General features: G+C 46.2%; 1 protein-coding gene across 1 annotated transcript in view; it reads left to right on the top strand.

Annotated features, from left to right (window-relative positions):
* Positions 1–17,997, top strand: part of KCNQ5 (potassium voltage-gated channel subfamily Q member 5) — a 569,051-nt gene that overhangs the window by 470,770 nt on the left and 80,284 nt on the right. Inside the window, exons 6-7 of the mRNA XM_068550907.1 lie at positions 10,564–10,674; positions 16,396–16,491. Of these exons, the coding sequence (XP_068407008.1) occupies positions 10,564–10,674; positions 16,396–16,491 (207 nt within the window). The remainder of the gene's footprint in view (positions 1–10,563; positions 10,675–16,395; positions 16,492–17,997) is intronic.

Below are 17,997 nucleotides of genomic sequence, written 5' to 3' on the forward strand. Positions count from 1 at the left end.
TACAGCCCAGATATATGCCATGAGTTTCAGCCCCCTGCAAAATCTAAGAATAGGAAATGGTGCACATTTGTGGAAAGAGCTAAGATACCCTTGTCATTGATAACATCTGTTACCCTTCCGAGAATCAACCCTCCTTCCATCAGGTTCACCAGGACAAAATGTTTTCTGCCACCTCATATAAGCTGTTGCTTTCTGACTCAGTAAATCTGCTGGTCCAGTTAATTAAAGTTGTGTTTCTTACTACCAATGGATTACCCGATGGTATCCAAGCCTTACTTTACTTCTAACCATTCAAGATTATTAACGACCAAGTGAAAACTGAGACACACATACCCCAGCCATTACCCCCCAAAACAGCCGAGTGGTTAATAACCTCTCCAAGTGCCACGCCTACCTTAAGGGCATTTATGGGGTATACTGGTTATAAGTTTCTGTGGGGAACTCTTTCCTAAGATGTCTGTTCCTTGAAAATTGTCACCGCACACGCGACTCTGGACACTTTTGCTCAGTATTACTCCATAAGCACTGAGCACGTGCTGTATTGAAAAAAAAAAACATATTATAGTCAGGAGACCAGGGTTCCAGCCCCATTGTTAGTGGAGGTGTGATATTAAGCAATTATTTAATATCTCTGTAAAACTGAGAAAAGAATAGTCCTCAAACACAAAGTTGCTGTGTGTATTAAATGAGATTAGGACATGTAGATGTACTTTATCAAGCACTAGACAGATGTTAGTCACCACTATTACTACATATTTGACCACAGTCCTGGAAGAACAGTATGGAATGCTAATGCCCTAAGCTCCCTGCCACAGCAGAACCCAAATTTTATGATGCCACCAACACAGGAGTTTCTGACGTTTGCAGATCAAAAATCTTTCTGATGTACTAGTTCAAGGTGACCAAATTTCAGAATTGGCTGTGCAGATTCTGTGACTACCCACTATCTGAAACCGTATGCTCAGGAAGTGGCCCAAAGAGAAGAGAAGGGAGAAGAGAGACTCGAAAGAAGAGAAAAAGAGCAAAGAGGAGGAAAGGGGAAGGGGAAGGGCAGGAGAGGGGGGAAGGGGAAGGGGAGGGGAGGGGGGAAGGGGAAGGGGAGGGGAGGGGGGAAGGGGAAGGGGAGGGGAGGGGGGAAGGGGAAGGGAGAAAGGGAGGGAAGGGGGGAAAGGAGAAGGGGGAGGGGAGGGGGGAAGGGAGAAGGAGATTGTTGACAACTGTCAACATGAGTCTTCTTCCCTTAAAGGACCCCCTTAGGAACCTTCAGGCACTGTTAGTGGGAAGGTAAGTTGGTGAAGCCACTATGGAAACCAGTATAGAGATTCCTCAAAAACATTAAGACTAGAGGGCAGACAGCAGAAGCAAGAAGAACTACAGTCCTGCAGCCTGTGGAACAAAAACCACATTCACAGAGAGATAGACAAGATGAAAAGGCAGAGGGCTATGTACCAGATGAAGGAACAAGATAAAACCCCAGAAAAACAACTAAGTGAAGTGGAGATAGGCAACCTTCTAGAAAAAGAATTCAGAATAATGATAGTGAAGATGATCCAGGACCTCAGAAAAAGAATGGAGGCAAAGATCGAGAAGATGCAAGAAATGTTTAACAAAGACCTAGAAGAATTAAAGAACAAACAAACAAAGATGAACAATACAATAACTGAAATGAAAACTACACTAGAAGGAATCAGTAGCAGAATAACTGAGGCAGAAGAACGGATAAGTGACCTGGAAGACAGAATGGTGGAATTCACTGCTGCGGAACAGACTAAAGAAAAAAGAATGAAAAGAAATGAAGACAGCCTAAGAGACCTCTGGGACAACATTAAATGCAACAACATTCGCATTATAGGGGTCCCAGAAGGAGAAGAGAGAGAGAAAGGACCAGAGAAAATATTTGAAGAGATGATAGTCGAAAACTTCCCTAACATGGGAAAGGAAATAGCCACCCAAGTCCAGGAAGCACAGCATGTCCCATACAGGATAAACCCAAGGAGAAACACACCAAGACACATAGTAATCAAATTGGCAAAAATTAAAGACAAAGATAAATTATTGAAAGCAGCAAGGGGAAAAATGACAAATAACATACAAGGGAACTCCCATAAGGTTAACAGTTGATTTCTCAGCAGCAACTCTACAAGCCAGAAAGGAGTGGCATGATATACTTAAAGTGATGAAAGGAAAGAACCTACAACCAAGATTACTCTACCCGGCAAGGATCTCATTCAGATTCGATGGAGAAATCAAAAGCTTCACAGACAAGCAAAAGCTAAGAGAATTCAGCACCACCAGACCAGCTCAACAACAAATGCTAAAGGAACTTCTCTAAGTGGGAAACACAAGAGAAGAAAAGGACCTACAAAAACAAACCCAAAACAGTTAAGAAAATGGTCATAGGAACATACATATCGATAATTACCTTAAACGTGAATGGATTAAATGCTCCAACCAAAAGACACAGGCTTGCTGAATGGATACAAAAACAAGACCCATATATATGCTGTCTACAAGAGACCCACTTCAGACCTAGGGACACATACAGACTGAAAGTGAGGGGATGGAAAAAGATATTCCATGCAAATGGAAATCAAAAGAAAGCTGGAGTAGCAATACTCATAACAGATAAAATAGACTTTATAATAAAGAATGTTACCAGAGACAAGGAAGGACACTACATAATGATCAAGGGATCAATCCAAGAAGAAGATATAACAATTATAAATATATATGCACCCAACATAGGAGCACCTCAATACATAAGAGGCAACTGCTAACAGCTATAAAAGAGGAAACCGACAGTAACACAATAATAGTGGGGGACTTTAACACCTCACTTACACCAATGGACAGATCATCCAAAATGAAAATAAATAAGGAAACAGAAAAAAAAAAAACATTAAGACTAGAACTACCACTGATCCCTCAATTCCACTCCAAAGAAAACAAAAACACTAATTGGAAAAGATATATGCACCCCATGTTCATAGCAGCGTTATTTACAAATTATGTAAGCAACCTAAGTGCCCATCAGTGGATGAATGGAGAAAGAAGATGTGGTACATAAATACAATGGAATATTATTCAGCCATAAAAAGAATGAAATCTTGCCATTTGCAACAACATGGATGGACCTAGAGGGCATTATGCCACGTGAAATAAGTCAGACAGAGAAAGACAAACACTGTATGATGTCGCTTATATGTGGAATCTGAAAAACAAAACAAATGAACAAACATAAAACAGAAACAGAATTACAGATGTAGAAAACAAACAGGTGGTTGCCAGAGGGCAGAGGGGAGGGAGAGGGAAGAAACAGGTGAGGGAGATGGAGAGGTACAAATTTCAGTTGCAAATAAATGAGTCCCAGGTGTGAAAGGTACCGTGTGGGAAATATAGCCAGTAACTATGTGATGTCTTTGTATGATGACATCATAACTAGACGTATTGTGGGGATCATTTTGAAATGTTATAGAAATACCAAATCACTATGTTGTGTAACAGGAACTAGCATAGTGTTGTAGGTCAGTTAGACCTCAAAAACAAACAAACTCATAGAAAAAGAGATAAGATTTGTGGTCACCAGACGGTGGGGAGTGGAGGGGAGGGGAGATTGGATGAAGGTGGTCAAAGGTACAAACTTCCAGCTATAAGTACTAGGGATATGATGTACCACACGGTAAGTATAATGAACACTGCTGTACATTTTATATGAAAGTTGTTAACAGAGTAAATCCTCAGAGATTTTAAAACAATAAAAGTATTTTTCCATTTCTTTAATGTTGTATCTGTATGAGATGATGGGTGGTCACTGAACTTAGTAAGATAATCATTTCATGATGTGTGCAAGTCAGAGCATTATGCTGTGCACCTTGAACTTATACAGTGCTGTGTGTCAATAATATCTCAGTAAAACTGGAAGAAAAAATAAAATAAAAAATAATTTTTTTAAAAAGACCCCCTTAGGGGGAAATTATGCTGTGATGTGGAAATCTACAGATAGTATATTCTTAATTGTTCACATGAATGCATTAGCTATAAACTACTATTCGTGACTGTATCCTCAAAACCAGACCAATAAAAGTTTGTTGATTTGTTGCTTGAAGAAAAGAAGATAAAATTTATATCTCCTGGTCTCAAATTAATTCTGCTATTGAAAACAAACAAATAACTGTAGCCCAACCAGTGTTTAAATTATCATCTGAACACAGCATCTGCCATCTCATTAAAGGAAAAAAAAAAAATCAGGAAAGCCTGGGCCCGAATTTGCATTTGTTTTGCAGTATTATTCCTGAGGAAGAAATGCTTGATGCTTGAACCCACTAAGGTGCGCCGAGCTGACCTCCGACTTTGCCACCACAATTACACCTTCATGCCAATATTCACAACCCACCGACTTTCAGAGAATACCGTTTCTCACCTGCATGACTGCAGTTGAGTTCCAGGGCAGGAGGGCGAAACTGTATCTGAGCTGCTCCCACCCGCCACACCATCGTCCAGTAAACGCCCACCTGCAGAGACAGCATGAACCACGGGCATCGCTGAGCTGAGCTGCTGCAGCAGCAGGTCGAGCGGGCCTGTCCCTCTGCGTCCTGGTCTGTCCTGTCAGGCTGGCCTGCCAGCTTCCACCTCTGGTCATAAAGTGTGACAGTCAGTGCGCCCTCTTGCCCAATGCAAGTATCACTTCGCTAAAGCTGCACTGAAAGAGATATTGGAACTTTTTTAAAGTTTATCTTTTAATTGTTCAAAGTAAATTCAAAACTTCATGACCTTTCCAATGATACTGTCAATACCATGGTCAAAAGTCAATGAGTAGAAAAAAAAAAAAAAAGTCAGTGAGTAGGAATCGATAATAAATATGTACATAAATAAATACATAATTTTTTTAAATTTCACCATCCAGCAGATGTTAAGCAGCATAGCTCCTATAAGCCCTGGAAGTCGTCAAAAATGGAATTACACCCAGTACAGTGGGTTTCCTCCAGGCGCGATTTCCGCCAAGCCCTGCAGATCACACGTACAGACTACCAAGCAGGTGTTCCTTCCAGGAGCTCCCGAGGAGCTGGTGTCTTCGGGGCTCTGTGTGAGCCGACCTTCCTCTGACTTGACATCCAAATGAAACCATCACTGCCTCTCAGCCACCGGAGCTTCTCGTGGTTTCTGGAAGACAGAAGTGGGTGCACTGCTGAGCCCCAGCTCCTGTGCCAAAGAGCAGCTCAGAACCCTTCACAGGGCCTGCCAGGTGCTTGGACCAGAGGAGAGCCGTAACAGCTGCAGCATGGCACCTCGAGGACAGCCTGACCTGAAAGTCAAGAAATCAGTGACCTTCCTGCAGGCCTCACCTGGGAGGGTTTGGGCGAATGCAGCCATCGTTGCCTTAGAAAGCTGGCAGCCACATCAAGCAGGTGGGTCAGTGTGATGCCCACTGTTCACAGCAGGAGGCCCAGTTGTCCTCGTTGCAGCCACGAGAAGCGAAACAATCTGCCCTCCAGGCAGGAAACGAAGGAACCCCCACCCCCCTCCCTGACACCCTGTTGCTGGATCCTTCCCGAGCCTCGCCTGGCAACAGAAGGCCCCTCCGCCCTCAGCCAAGCAGCACCCCAGAGACTGTGAAGTCAGGCGGGCGGAGGAAGCGGTTGCCACCAAGCTGGGCAGCTGGTAGCTCCAAGTCTTGCAGAGCCCAGGCCCTGGCGGCGTGGGGAGCAGGTGGGCGGGGTCCTCACCATCCCCCGGGACCCCAGGGGCGGCTCTCGGGGCTCGTGACACCTCATCTCCCCGCCGGCTGCCCTGTAAGAGAGACAGCCTGAGCTCAAAGGAGGGTGTGGCACCCTTTACTGTGTCTTGAGGCAGCGGGTTAAAACCCACTCTGAGCACTGAGCCAAGGAGAACGGCTCAGATGTGTGATCGGAATGGAAAGCAGACGGAGAAATGCAAAGTTATTGCTGTGACCAAACCATGACATTTCTCCTTCCCTTTATTATTATTAATAAACTACTGGAAAGGATTAAGCTATCTTGCAGAAAAGGTATAATAGATTAAAATCTTTCCCACATATTTAAAATTAGGAACCTGTAATAAAATGGAGCCAGGAATGCTGCTTCTGCAATCTCAAGGAATTCCTTTGAGAATCCTCTACCCATACTGCTGGTGGCATCCGATTCACTTGGCTGCTGGGTTCTACTGCCAGTTCCCTCTCACAGCCTCACAGCCTGGGCCTTTCCTGTTCCAGGCCCTTTGCTCCCCACAGGTGACCCTCCTTGTCCTTCACTGCTGACGGGAACTGGCCTGAGCGTTTCCAGCCCTGCCCTCCTCTCACACTGCCAAGGCTAACCCTCCACCGTGCCCTTGACCCTGTGTCCCCTCCTCCTCAGGTACCCCCCCATCATAAAGCTCCCACCCTCCCCTCCTCAGCCTCAGCCTCTCTGCAGACAGGCACAAACACATCCTAGAAAGCACCCACTCACGTCAGAGATTTCTGGGAGTTCTGGCCCCATATTTCTCACTCTGTTGCCAATGTTCTTGAAAGAATTCTTTATTTATTTACTAAATATTTATTGAGTTCCTCTTACTCTGGTGGCAAACATCATGCTGGATGTTAGAGAGAAAATAAAGAATAAAGACACGGTCCCTCCTTCTAGTAGAGGAAAGAAGGACCCCTCCCCAGAGGAAAGTAGAGCAGTAGTAGACTACCCCTCATGATAAGTGCTGACAGGAAATGAGTAGGACAGAGAGAGACCAGAGGCCGCCTGTGGACAGTGGGCAGGGGAGGCCTCTCTGAGGACAGAGTGTTTTGGATAAGACCTGAAGGATGAGAAGGAGCCCCAGGAAGACTGGGGACTGAGGGAGCAGAGTGTGCAAAGGCCCTGTGGCAGGAGAGCCTGGCCCGTTGGAGGAGCTGAAAGGACACTGTAGTTGAAGTGCAGTGAGCAAGGGGGAACCAGGGTGACCTTGGAGACTTGGGCAGAGACCAGGTCATGAGGTCCATAGCTAGGAGCTTAGAATTTATTCTGAATTTGGTGAATAGCCATTGAAGGATTTTTAGAGAGGAGTAAGAAAATAATAGCCCTTGCAGGTGTGCAGAGAAGGAACTGAGAGAGGCCAGAGCAAAAGCAGAAAGAGCAACTGAGAGACGGCGGCTCACGATGCCCATGAGCCAGGACACGGGGGCAGCCTCGGTGCACGGCGGTGAGTGTGCAGGCAGGTGTGGTGTATACACGACGGTGCTACTCAGCCATGAAAACGAGGAAACCCTGTCGTCCGCGACTACGTGCATGGACCTTGAGCGCCAAGCGAAACAAGGCGGACAAAGACAGAGACTGTGTGATCTCACTTATATGTGGGAGCTTACCAAAAAAAAACCACGGAAAGAGATGATATTTGTGGTTACGAGAGGGGCGGGGAGTGGAGGAAGGTGGTCAAAAGGCACCAATGTCCAGTTATAAGATAAACTAGTAGCAGGGGTGTTAGGACCATGTGGTGACTGTAGTTAACGTTCCCATATGATATACAGGAAAGCTAAGGGAGTAAAGCCTAAAAGTTCTCATCACTCTTTTCTTTCTCTGCATCTCTATGAGATGATGAATTTTCACTAACCCTGTTGTGGTCGTCATTTCACAGTACGTGTCAATCAAACCATCATGCCATACACCTTAAACAGTGACGCATGTCAACCATTCCTTAATAAACCTGGAATGATTATCGTCTAAAAAAAAAAGAGGCTGCTCTAGCAGCCCGGCCTGCGGTGGTGGCCGTGATGACAGAGAGAGGCAGTGGGGTTGGGGACATCAAAGCAGCGGAACCTGCTGAGGGACTCAGAGAGACGCCTGCGGGGAGGGGGCAGCAGCGGTGCCCCGAGGCTTCTGATGGAGCGGCACGGTGGACGGTGGGGCTCTCGACCAGGAGGGGGTGTCATCGGGGGAGCGGCGGGTTTAGGATGATGCAATTTCTGTTTTAAACGTGTTCAGTTTATTTTTTTTTTTTATTTGTTTCACATCCTTTAATTCACAACACCTGCTTTTATTTTATTTTACTTTATTTATTTTTTTGGCCATGCAGCATGCGGGATCCTAGTTCCCCGACCAGGGATCCAACCCGCGCCCCCTGCAGGAGAAGCGTGGAGTCTTAAGCGCTGGACCGCCAGGGAAGTCCCTAGACATGTTCAATTTAAATGACTGTGCAGCATCCCAACAGAATTACCCGCTGCAGATGTGTGAATCCAGAGCTCAGAAGAGTGGTCTGGCCTGGAGGTAGAAACTCAGTGTGTTCAGCATAAAAATGGTATTTATACCCATGAGAGCATTTCACGTCGCTGGGGAAGAGAGAGAACGGAGGGGACAGGGGGAAGGAAAGTTACAGAAGAATAGAATTTTTATTTTTTTATAAAGTTATTTATTTCATTTACTTATTTTTGGCTGCGTTGGGTCTTCGTTGCAGTGCACGGACTTCTCATTGTGGTGGCTTCTCGTTGTGGAGCACAGGCTCTGGTGCGTGGGCTTCAGTAGTTGTGGCACGTGGACTCAGTAGTTGTGGCTCACGGGCTCTAGAGCGCAAGCTCAGTAGTTGCGGCGCACGGGCTTAGTTGCTCCACAGCATGTGGGATGTTCCCGGACCAGGGCTCGAACCCATGTCCCCTGCATTGGCAGGCGGATTCTTAACCACTGCACCACCAGGGAAGTCCTGAGAAGAACAGAATTTTTAAAAGACCCAGAAGCAAAGCTTAAGAATCCAGTGTTTGAAGATTGGCTGGAGTAAGAGGAGCCACGTAAAAGGAGCCGCCAAAGATGTAAGAGGAAAACCACAGAAGTGAGGAGAGAGGAGAGGGTCTAGGAAGGGGTGGTCAGCTGAGCCGAGCGCTTCTGGAGGGTCTCCATCATAGAGTGTCTCTTCTTCCACCATTTCTGCCTTTCAACTTATTGGCCCTCCTTCAAAGCCCGGGGAGGACAACCTGCCCAAAACCACCACTGTTAGAAATCACCAGTGACCCCTGTCTCTGTGTCCACATCTTTTCTCAGTCCTCATTCTCCTTGTTTTCCCTGAGCCTGTGGCATCAGGGCTCACCTGGTCCTCTGTGAAACTCTCTTCATTGAGTTTCCGTTTATATAACCCATTCCTAGTCCTCCTACTTTTGAAAAACCGTATTCTCCTCTGACTTTCCTTTCCCATCCGTCCCTTACATGTCTGTGTCTCCTGAGGAGGTGCCCTTGGCCCCTTCTTTGCACCCTTTGCAACGTCATTTCTTCACAGAGCTTAAAGGGTCGCTCAGTGCCCTATTCCAAAACCCAGATTTCACGCCAACCTCAATCTCTCTCAAGACTCAAGCTCTCCTTCTTAATGCGTTGCTCAGACATTTCTAGATCAGCGTCATACTGATAGTTTAAAAACCCTCATTTGAAAGCCACTCTTCTTCTTTGCTCCAAACCCTCGTCTTTCTCATTATCATATTTCTATTTATGGGGCAGTCATCTTCCCAGTTGAAACTTTCAAGTCATGTAGATTTCGTCTTCCCCTTCCTCTCAGACACGCTTCTATTGAACTTCCTCTCAGCGCATCTCTTTACTCTCCACCCCGTACTGCCCCACTCCCCCTGTTCCGATTCAGTTGCCCCATCGTTCTGCCAGATCAGGGAGAACCTCGTCGGTCCTGGAGCGGAGCCGGGGCTTTTTTCCAAGGCACGTGGGCAGCCCCTGGGACAGTTGACCATTGGGGAGACATGACCCAGGGATCATTTTTCAAAGATACTCCCTGGTCCAGCTTCAGCGTAGCTGGTTAGCCTCTTCTTCAGACCCACTGTGCTCCGGCCCAACTGAATACACGTTCCAGAACCCACCCTGTTTATTTCACCGCTGTGCAGCTGGTCACCTGTTTGCCCTCCCTAGATAACTATCATTTCTGCCTCTCAAAATATTACCCCTCCTTCAAAGCCTGGGTATGATGACATCTTCCCAACAAAGCTTCTTCAATACCCCAAGCTGGTAATAATCTCTTCTTTGAATTTGAGCAGCAAATTATTTCGTGCATTCATCCTAATACCTGTCTTGCCCTATTCTGCGTTTTAATGATTTGTGTGTGACGTATCTCCCCTCTTATGCCATAAATATCTCAGGACAGGGGCTATGTACCTCTCATTTTTGTTCCACTACAAATCAAAACACATACCTTGCACACACCAGACCTTCAGGAAATGCCCGCCAAAGAAATAAATGGACAGCCTGAATTAACATAAATTATTGTTTTGTGTACTGATCCAGTCCTAAATCCATAGTGCTATCATTTCTGTATCACTGATGGTTATCCACTTACTATATAATATAGCCTTTCTTTGAATGCACTTAGAAAAGATGGAAAATTGTGTTACAACGGAGGAACAAGTATGTAGGTTATTCCCTTCCTTAAACAAAGAGAAGTTCTGTTATGCGTCATGGAAAATTAAAGCACAGTAATAAAATGCACCAACCAGACTGGTTGAATGATGATTTAGTGGAAACGTTGCTTTGCCTCCTGTTCATGAGTCCTGACTTTCCTCTCAAGTACTTAAGCTGCACGTCCTATTTATTTTGTTTTCAGATAACGTTGACCACAATTGGCTATGGAGACAAAACCCCCCTGACCTGGCTGGGAAGGCTGCTCTCTGCAGGCTTTGCACTCCTGGGCATTTCTTTCTTTGCGCTTCCTGCTGTGAGTATCTTTGCAAAAATTAAGCACTTTCAGTTGAATCTTGGTGGTTTATTAGCACGAGCTTTCACAAAACGGTATGCCCTAGAACATAGCTATATCGTTTACTAATATCATTTTTCTGATGTAATGTTGACTTATCTATATGTATCTAGTTGGATAATTTATAAAATATGGTCTTCCCTTGGAGTCGCTTAACCCGAGAGTTTTATAGCAGCTGAGGTTTTAGGACCAAATGATAATTCAGGCCACACCACCTCTCAGGCAACAGGCTACTAATACATTGAAAATATGTGTCAAGATTTAAAGATATCCTCCTCTTAAACTGATGGCTCCCATTAGGTGCATAAGGTGTGCACGCCTGAAGAGATGCATGTGCCCACGTGGACTATCTACCTCTCGGATCCACTTGAGTGAAAAGCATACGAATTAAAAGGGTTTTCAATGTGTCAGATGATTTATTCCTTGTGTCATCATTGATTTTTGCTAACAACCAGTTTCTTATCAGAATGACGAACACACTTACCTTCTCTTAAGCTTCTGATTATTTTCTCCGTACTGGATGAAGCCTTCCTTTCTGATTGTTTTATCCTCTTGTGTCTTCAAAGGCACTTGGTCAGAATATTACAACTTGCCCCCCTCCCCAAGATCTCACTTTTGGCTTCCCCTTGTTGGAGAGGAGCCGACAAGCAGGACTGTGAGAGCCGTGGCCGCCGTCCCGCTTAGGGAACAGCAGCCTCGGTCTTGCCCCAGACACAGGCTGACTCACGTCACAGCCTCTGCTGCAGAGACCCCGGGGCACCCCTCCCTGGAGCCAAGGGGGTGGGGCCTTCAGCACCACAGCCTGTAGCTGCGGGGCTCCCCCTCTGCCTGGGACCCCTTGTCCTTCCCGTGGCCAGTGCTCAGCTCCAGACTGACCAGCTGGTTGCACCCCGGACCATCCAAGGGCAGAGAAGGGGCCCAAGAGACCACGCGAGAGCACAGCATCAGACCCCGCTTTGAATCCGGGTTTGTCATGTGCTACCCACGTGTGACTGTGTTGGTTTGCTAGGGCATCACGGACTGGTAGGCTTGACTTAAACAACAGAACTTTGTTGTCTCGTAGTTCTGGAGGCTGGAAGTCCAAGATCACGGAGCTGGCAGGGCTGGTTCTTTCCGAGGGCTGCAAGGGAGGATGTGGCCAGGCCTCTTCCAGGGCTCGTAGACGGCCGTCTGATCACTGTGTCTTCACATCATCTTCCCTCTGCCCATGTCTGTGTCCAGATTTCCTCTTAAAAGGACACCAGGGGGGCTTCCCTGGTGGCGCAGTGGTTAAGAATCCACCTGCCAGTGCAGGGAACACAGGTTGGAGCCCTGGTCCGGGAAGATCCCACATGCCACGGAGCAACTAAGCCTGTGACCCACAACTGCTGAGCCCACGTGCCACAACTACTGAAGCCTAGAGCCCACGCTCTGCAACAAGAGAAGCCACCGCAATGAGAAGCCTGCACACCACAACGAAGAGTAGCCCCCGCTGGCCACAACTAGAGAAAGCCCGCGTGCAGCAACGAAGACCCAGCGCAGCTAAAAATAAACTAATTAATTAATTAATTAATTTAAAAAAAAAAAAAAAAAGGACACCAGACATACTAGGTTAGGGCCCACCCTAATGAGCTCACTGTAACTTGATCACCTTTGTAAAGACCTTTTCTCCAAATAAGGTCACATCTGAGGTCCTGGTGATTAGGACTACAACCTATGAATTTTGGACACAAGTCAGCCCGTAACAGAAACCCTGAGTACATTTCTTTATCAATACCAGGTAGGAAAAATTATCACACCCAGAGAAAATCTGTTAAGAGCAATGACGTTAAGTCAGGTGCTCGTCACAAAGAAAATTTTCATGATGTGTGTGTTTCCTGCTGTGACAAAATGAAGCAGAGTCCAAAAAGCGTCTCACTTATCCAGAGTCAACTGAATCTGGCAACCTCAGCAATTCAGACCAGGGCGGAGACCCACTCAGTAACCAGATTCCCTACAGGAAAATACCTTTAGAAACAGTAAAATGCAGTCTCGTGCTCTTTTCCCAAAATAATGGCACAAAAGATCTGCCTCTGTTGTGTTTATACTTATCCTGAGGCCACACATGTAACAACCCGTGTGATCCCTCGAAGAACTACAGGCAGGGAAGGAGGCCCCCTCTGGGCTGTTCCCCCCTCTGGGCTGTTCCCATGGGCACCCGTGTATGTGCCGTCCTCCCAGGAGAGCCTCGAGGCTCGTTCATAACCTTTGCTTAATTTAGAGAAATGTCTGGTAAACTGAGCTCTGTGGTTTCATACCTCTGAGGACTATAGACAGCAACGTAGAAGTACGGTGATAGAACACACATTAGACCAGGAAGAGGTAACAGCAAGGGAGGGAAAAGAAAAGGGTAAGAAGTGAGCAGACATAAGTGTCCAAAGGTGTAAAGACCTGGGCCACTTGGCCTGAAGGTCAACCCACCTCCGGGTGCTGCTGCTTCCGCCCGGCGAGACTGACTCCCTGACTCCATCCTGAGACCGTGGACCATCACAGGAGGTTCAATTGTGTGGCTGTTAGGTTAAGGGTCAGAGACTAAGTGGTCATTCTTGTAAAGGTTTCCCGATAAAGTGATTACAATTTTATATGCAAATTAAATTCATACATGTTGGAGATCTGAACATCTTGCTTGCATAGAACACGCCCTAACAGTGCCAAGCAAGGTAGACTTCACCGTGGATCTTTTTACTGCAGCCTCACGTTAGGTACTGAGTTCTTACTTGAATGAAAGACTCAGTGGCTCCCGCATACCTTTAATAAAACAAGGTGGCTGGAAATGCCGTTATGTCTTGTGCACCCGCGGGCCAGCAGGGGTGTCAGATTGAAATTAGGAGAACATATTGGCACTTTGCTAAGAAAAGTCAGAGGTGGATTGTGGCCCATCCCTGTTTGAGGTCTTTCTACCCAGGAAACCGAGGACCAAGAAAGAGAAGCTCCTTTCCCCATCTTTCCCTCAAAGCAGAAGGACTCTCCCGCACATCACAGAGTCACACAGACCTCCAACTCCACCAGGGGTCCCCTTCCCTGAGACCCCTGCCCAACCTCGCCCTGCGGGGCAGGCCTTTCTCCACCTGCAGAAGCCCCTTACCTCCTGCTGAGAGGATCTTTCTGTCTAGCCTGTTCGCCAAGTGCAGGGCTGGGGGATACAGATAGGCTCTTCTAATCTGGAAGGGAGTGTATTTTAACTATAATTAAACAAGGGATAAATATTTTAAATACTGACCAAGACATGTTTTCTTTTTATTTGGTGTTTATGTAGCACTTCTAAAACTTAAAACCTCAAAATTTAAGTTATCTGATCTTAGGAAATGAGTTAAAACAAAAATCAATTTCTGAGACTTTGTATCTATCAGTATGGATACTGGAAGGAATAGCACGTAAGTTATATTTACATGTATATACTTACGTAACTTATGGGATATATATGTAACATAACAGGCTTTATTTTACCAGCCTTGTGTTTCTGTTTCTGAGCGGGGGACGGAGGGAGGTGGGGCAGGATTGGACAGCAGCCGTAAGAAGACGATGAGCAGAGCTGGTGCAGTGACTGCTGTAATGCACAGTCTGGCCAGGAGACATGCAGCCGACATTTGCCATCTACTAGCGAATGTTTCTAAGCACTGCCAATATGATTTTCACCACACTGTAGTTTGTTTGGCAGGTGGTAAGTTTGTGCTCTGTAGGGCTTGGCCTGTCTTCATTTTCCAAAAGGGATCTAACTCTGAACTTCATATTTATATAATGAATGCTCAAAAATGGTAGCTATTGCTGCTAACTCAATGCCTATAAAATCTAAATTATGCTTCCTCTAAGTAGATTATACACATCTATGCATATAATATAAATACATAATATACATACTATAAATATATGCTATAAATTCTGCTGTTTCATAGTCTCTTAACATGTTTAAACTTCATGAAAAATGACATTAAAAGGAAAATAATTAAATTTTTCCTAAATGCTCTTAAGGAGCCGCAAGAAATTTAGGAGTTATACATAACTAAGAGTTGATTTGGATTTGGAAACAGAAGGCCATTTTTATAACCTCTAAATGGAGGGAAATGTTGTTTAAATCTACACATAAGATCCTACAGACCAGGTTTTCATAGAGCTTGGTTTGCTCAGTCACAGCCTGCATGAGGTGAGAACCTCAGGCTGCACAGTCACTAAGGGAGTGAGATGGAACAGACCTCAGACGCCGTTCCTCATCTCACGGTGCAGCCCCTCGTCCTGACCGATGGGGGAGTCGGTCACTGCTCATTAATGGCAATACTGTCGTCGTATAGCTGCATTTTATACAGAATTGTGTTATTTATTATCTGGTCATTGTCACAGAGGTACTCAGAATTGTGGAATCTCAGGATGAGAAGGAAGGTTAAAGGTTACCTAGAGCGCAAAAATGTCCTCGCCAAGTTTTCATTCACTGAGACCTAACACCTCCCAAGGATTAGACCCATCACCCCCTTGAGCAGCCTGTACTATCTTTGAGTGACTTCAAACTTGTGAAGAAGAGAAAAATAGGCGGTCCTTACCTGTGGCAAATACTGACTTAGAGCTTATAAAATGCCCGGCTGTAACCTAAGGGTTAGACACCTTGAAGTTTCATAAGAAGCTAATAACTTATAGCTAGCAACTAAAATCCCAGACTTGAAAGCAGAGGGGCTCCGTGTCGCACACCAATAAAGTGGAGGCTTAGAGACAAAGCCCGGAGACTGAACTGAGCAAACTCCAAAGCCAGCCTCAACTCAAGGCTGAGACGAAGCATCTTGATGCCACAAATTTAGACCAAAGCAGACTGAAAAGAGGGGCCATATCAGAGAGCCGAAACTTTGGCAGATGGAGACAATGCGCAAAAGGACGCAAACCAGCCAAAAGCTGGCATAAACACAGAAGGAACCGCTCGCTTACCAACCCCAGATCGGACAGGTGAGCCAGGACCAAGAGGGCAAGTCACGCTCAGAGTGTGCCGTTAAGACTCAGGTAGACAGGAAGGTGCTTTGCATTGACCTGTGCTCTTGCCTTTACTGGACACACACGCAAAACGGCAAACCTTCTACGTCTCCAAAACTGAGTGTGTGTCTGTCTCATCTGGACAACTGTCCTTCCCCACGGTTACTTTCCTTTGGTCGGTGTAGAATTATAGCATCGCTGAGGATTAACCTTAAACACTCCCTCCCCCACCATTTCGTGACTGGAAAGCATAAAATCAGGTCGTGTCGTCAGAGTGCTCGGAAAGCTCCCACGTCCACATCCGCGAGACAGTTAACAGCCCCAAGTTCTAATCCCCCTCTGTCCACCACTGGATAGGACCATTCTCTCTGACTTAGGCGTAAAGAAATGCCACAGAGAAGCCCATGCAAAAACATTTTTTAAAATGGTGATTTTTATTTGGAATTGTGGTGACTCCTCCTACCCCATAAGAGACCGTAGGGCCTGGTGACTTCCGGAAGGGCAGACGTCCTTCTGCCTCCTGCCCAGCTACTTGCCGTTGGCCGATGTGTTATAGTAGAGCAAATCGTGTTTGTTTTCATGAGTTTAGGGACAGGTTGCATACTTTTCGCCTTTTCTCAGACTCTTCTTAGAGGGTTTTTTTTAAATATTTGTATTATTTAACGGTGTTTGGGGGGAAAAAGTTTTCAGCGCTATTTCCGTATTTTGTTGCAGGGCATTCTTGGCTCAGGTTTTGCATTAAAAGTACAAGAACAGCACCGCCAGAAGCACTTTGAGAAAAGAAGGAACCCAGCTGCCAACCTCATCCAGGTAAACGTCAGTGTACTGGGGAGATGGCAACACCTATTTCTGCAGGCGCTGGGTCGTGGGCCGGTCCCTCTGTGCCCTTGCTTAGGGGAGCTGCTCTTTGGTTTTGTTTTTAAAAACGAAGCTGGAACTTAATGTACAGTCTTAGATTTGGTCAAGTGCTCCCCACTCGCAAACAGAAAAAACTACTATGTATTTTCATCCAACAGTCCACGCTCTGTCTGGCTTAACTAACGGCACCAGCAGAGCCATGTTGGGGCCAGCAGTCGTGTTGCTCCTGGAATGCCCTAGTATGTCTCATGAATTACTTGGTGAAGGATCCTTGCTCATTCAGTGATGGAGCAGAACACAGCGTCGGTGCCTGCCTTGCAATTACCTTCTGCCGCCAGATGTGTGCCACCGTTCTGAGGAGCAACGTACTTGTTTAGAATGTCAGGGTTTAGTACTCGTGGAATCACTTGTAATGCCATCTAGAGCAATAACTGGAAATTCTTATTTTAATAGCTGGAATTATGGGATACATCGATGTTTGAACATATGAAGTAGTAAGCATATCATTTGAAGCTAACGCATAATACATAGGTTGTTCAGCATTTAATCTTCGTTTCAATAACTCAGGATTTACTTCAGCAGTAAAAGGAATGCTTCTCCTTTTGCCGTCCATACCTTTTGGGAGTAGAACCACCCTAGAAACAGTTTAAGAATGACAAAATATGTTTTCCTCTAGATCCACGCTGTGAGTTCGTGTTTAATTGTAGACAACATGATTATATAACATCCCCCCATGCCAGGCAGCGGATGCCCGCGACCTGCAGAACCAAGGGGCTCAGGGCAGTGACTGAGGTTCCTGCTACAGTAGCGGGCCCGCTGTTCTCACGTACCTTGCAGGTTCCCGTCGGGGGTGGAGGGCGGCAACCACGACACAACCTTGACCCCGCAGCCTCTGCCTGTGGCCGCAGGGTGGGGGGAGGCGGGGAGGGGCTACATCGGGAAGGAGACCCCTTTGTATCTGTGACTAAACGAGGGTATTAGTGTTTAGAGCAAGTTGTGCTGTGACTCCTGACCGTTGCACATGACGTGTAATGCACGCCACTGAGAGGCTCTAGTTTTAAAAGTTCCGGGTTTTAAAGAGGCGCCAAAGATAAAGTAAACTTTGTTTTCCTGAAGGAAAGATCCCTGAGTCGTAGGAGTCGAAGATCTGAGGCCGAATGACAGGGCCACGATGAAAAGGGGCGTCACGCACGCCGGGGTGCACACAAAATGCCCCAGCAGAGAGCCTCCACCCTTTGGCGCTTCTTAACTGCTTATGAGGTGTCCCCATACTTCTAATGCATTTTTTTTTAATTTATTTATTTATTTATTTTTGGCTGTGTTGGGTCTTCGTTTCTGTGCGAGGGCTTCCTCTAGTTGCGGTGAGCGGGGGCCCCTCTTCATGGCGGTGCACGGGCCTCTCACTGTCACGGCCTCTCTTGTTGCGGAGCACAGGCTCCAGACGCGCAGGCTCAGTAG

The sequence above is a fragment of the Eschrichtius robustus genome, chromosome 9 (assembly GCF_028021215.1).
Source record: "Eschrichtius robustus isolate mEscRob2 chromosome 9, mEscRob2.pri, whole genome shotgun sequence".
In the NCBI taxonomy this organism is placed as follows: domain Eukaryota; kingdom Metazoa; phylum Chordata; class Mammalia; order Artiodactyla; family Eschrichtiidae; genus Eschrichtius; species Eschrichtius robustus.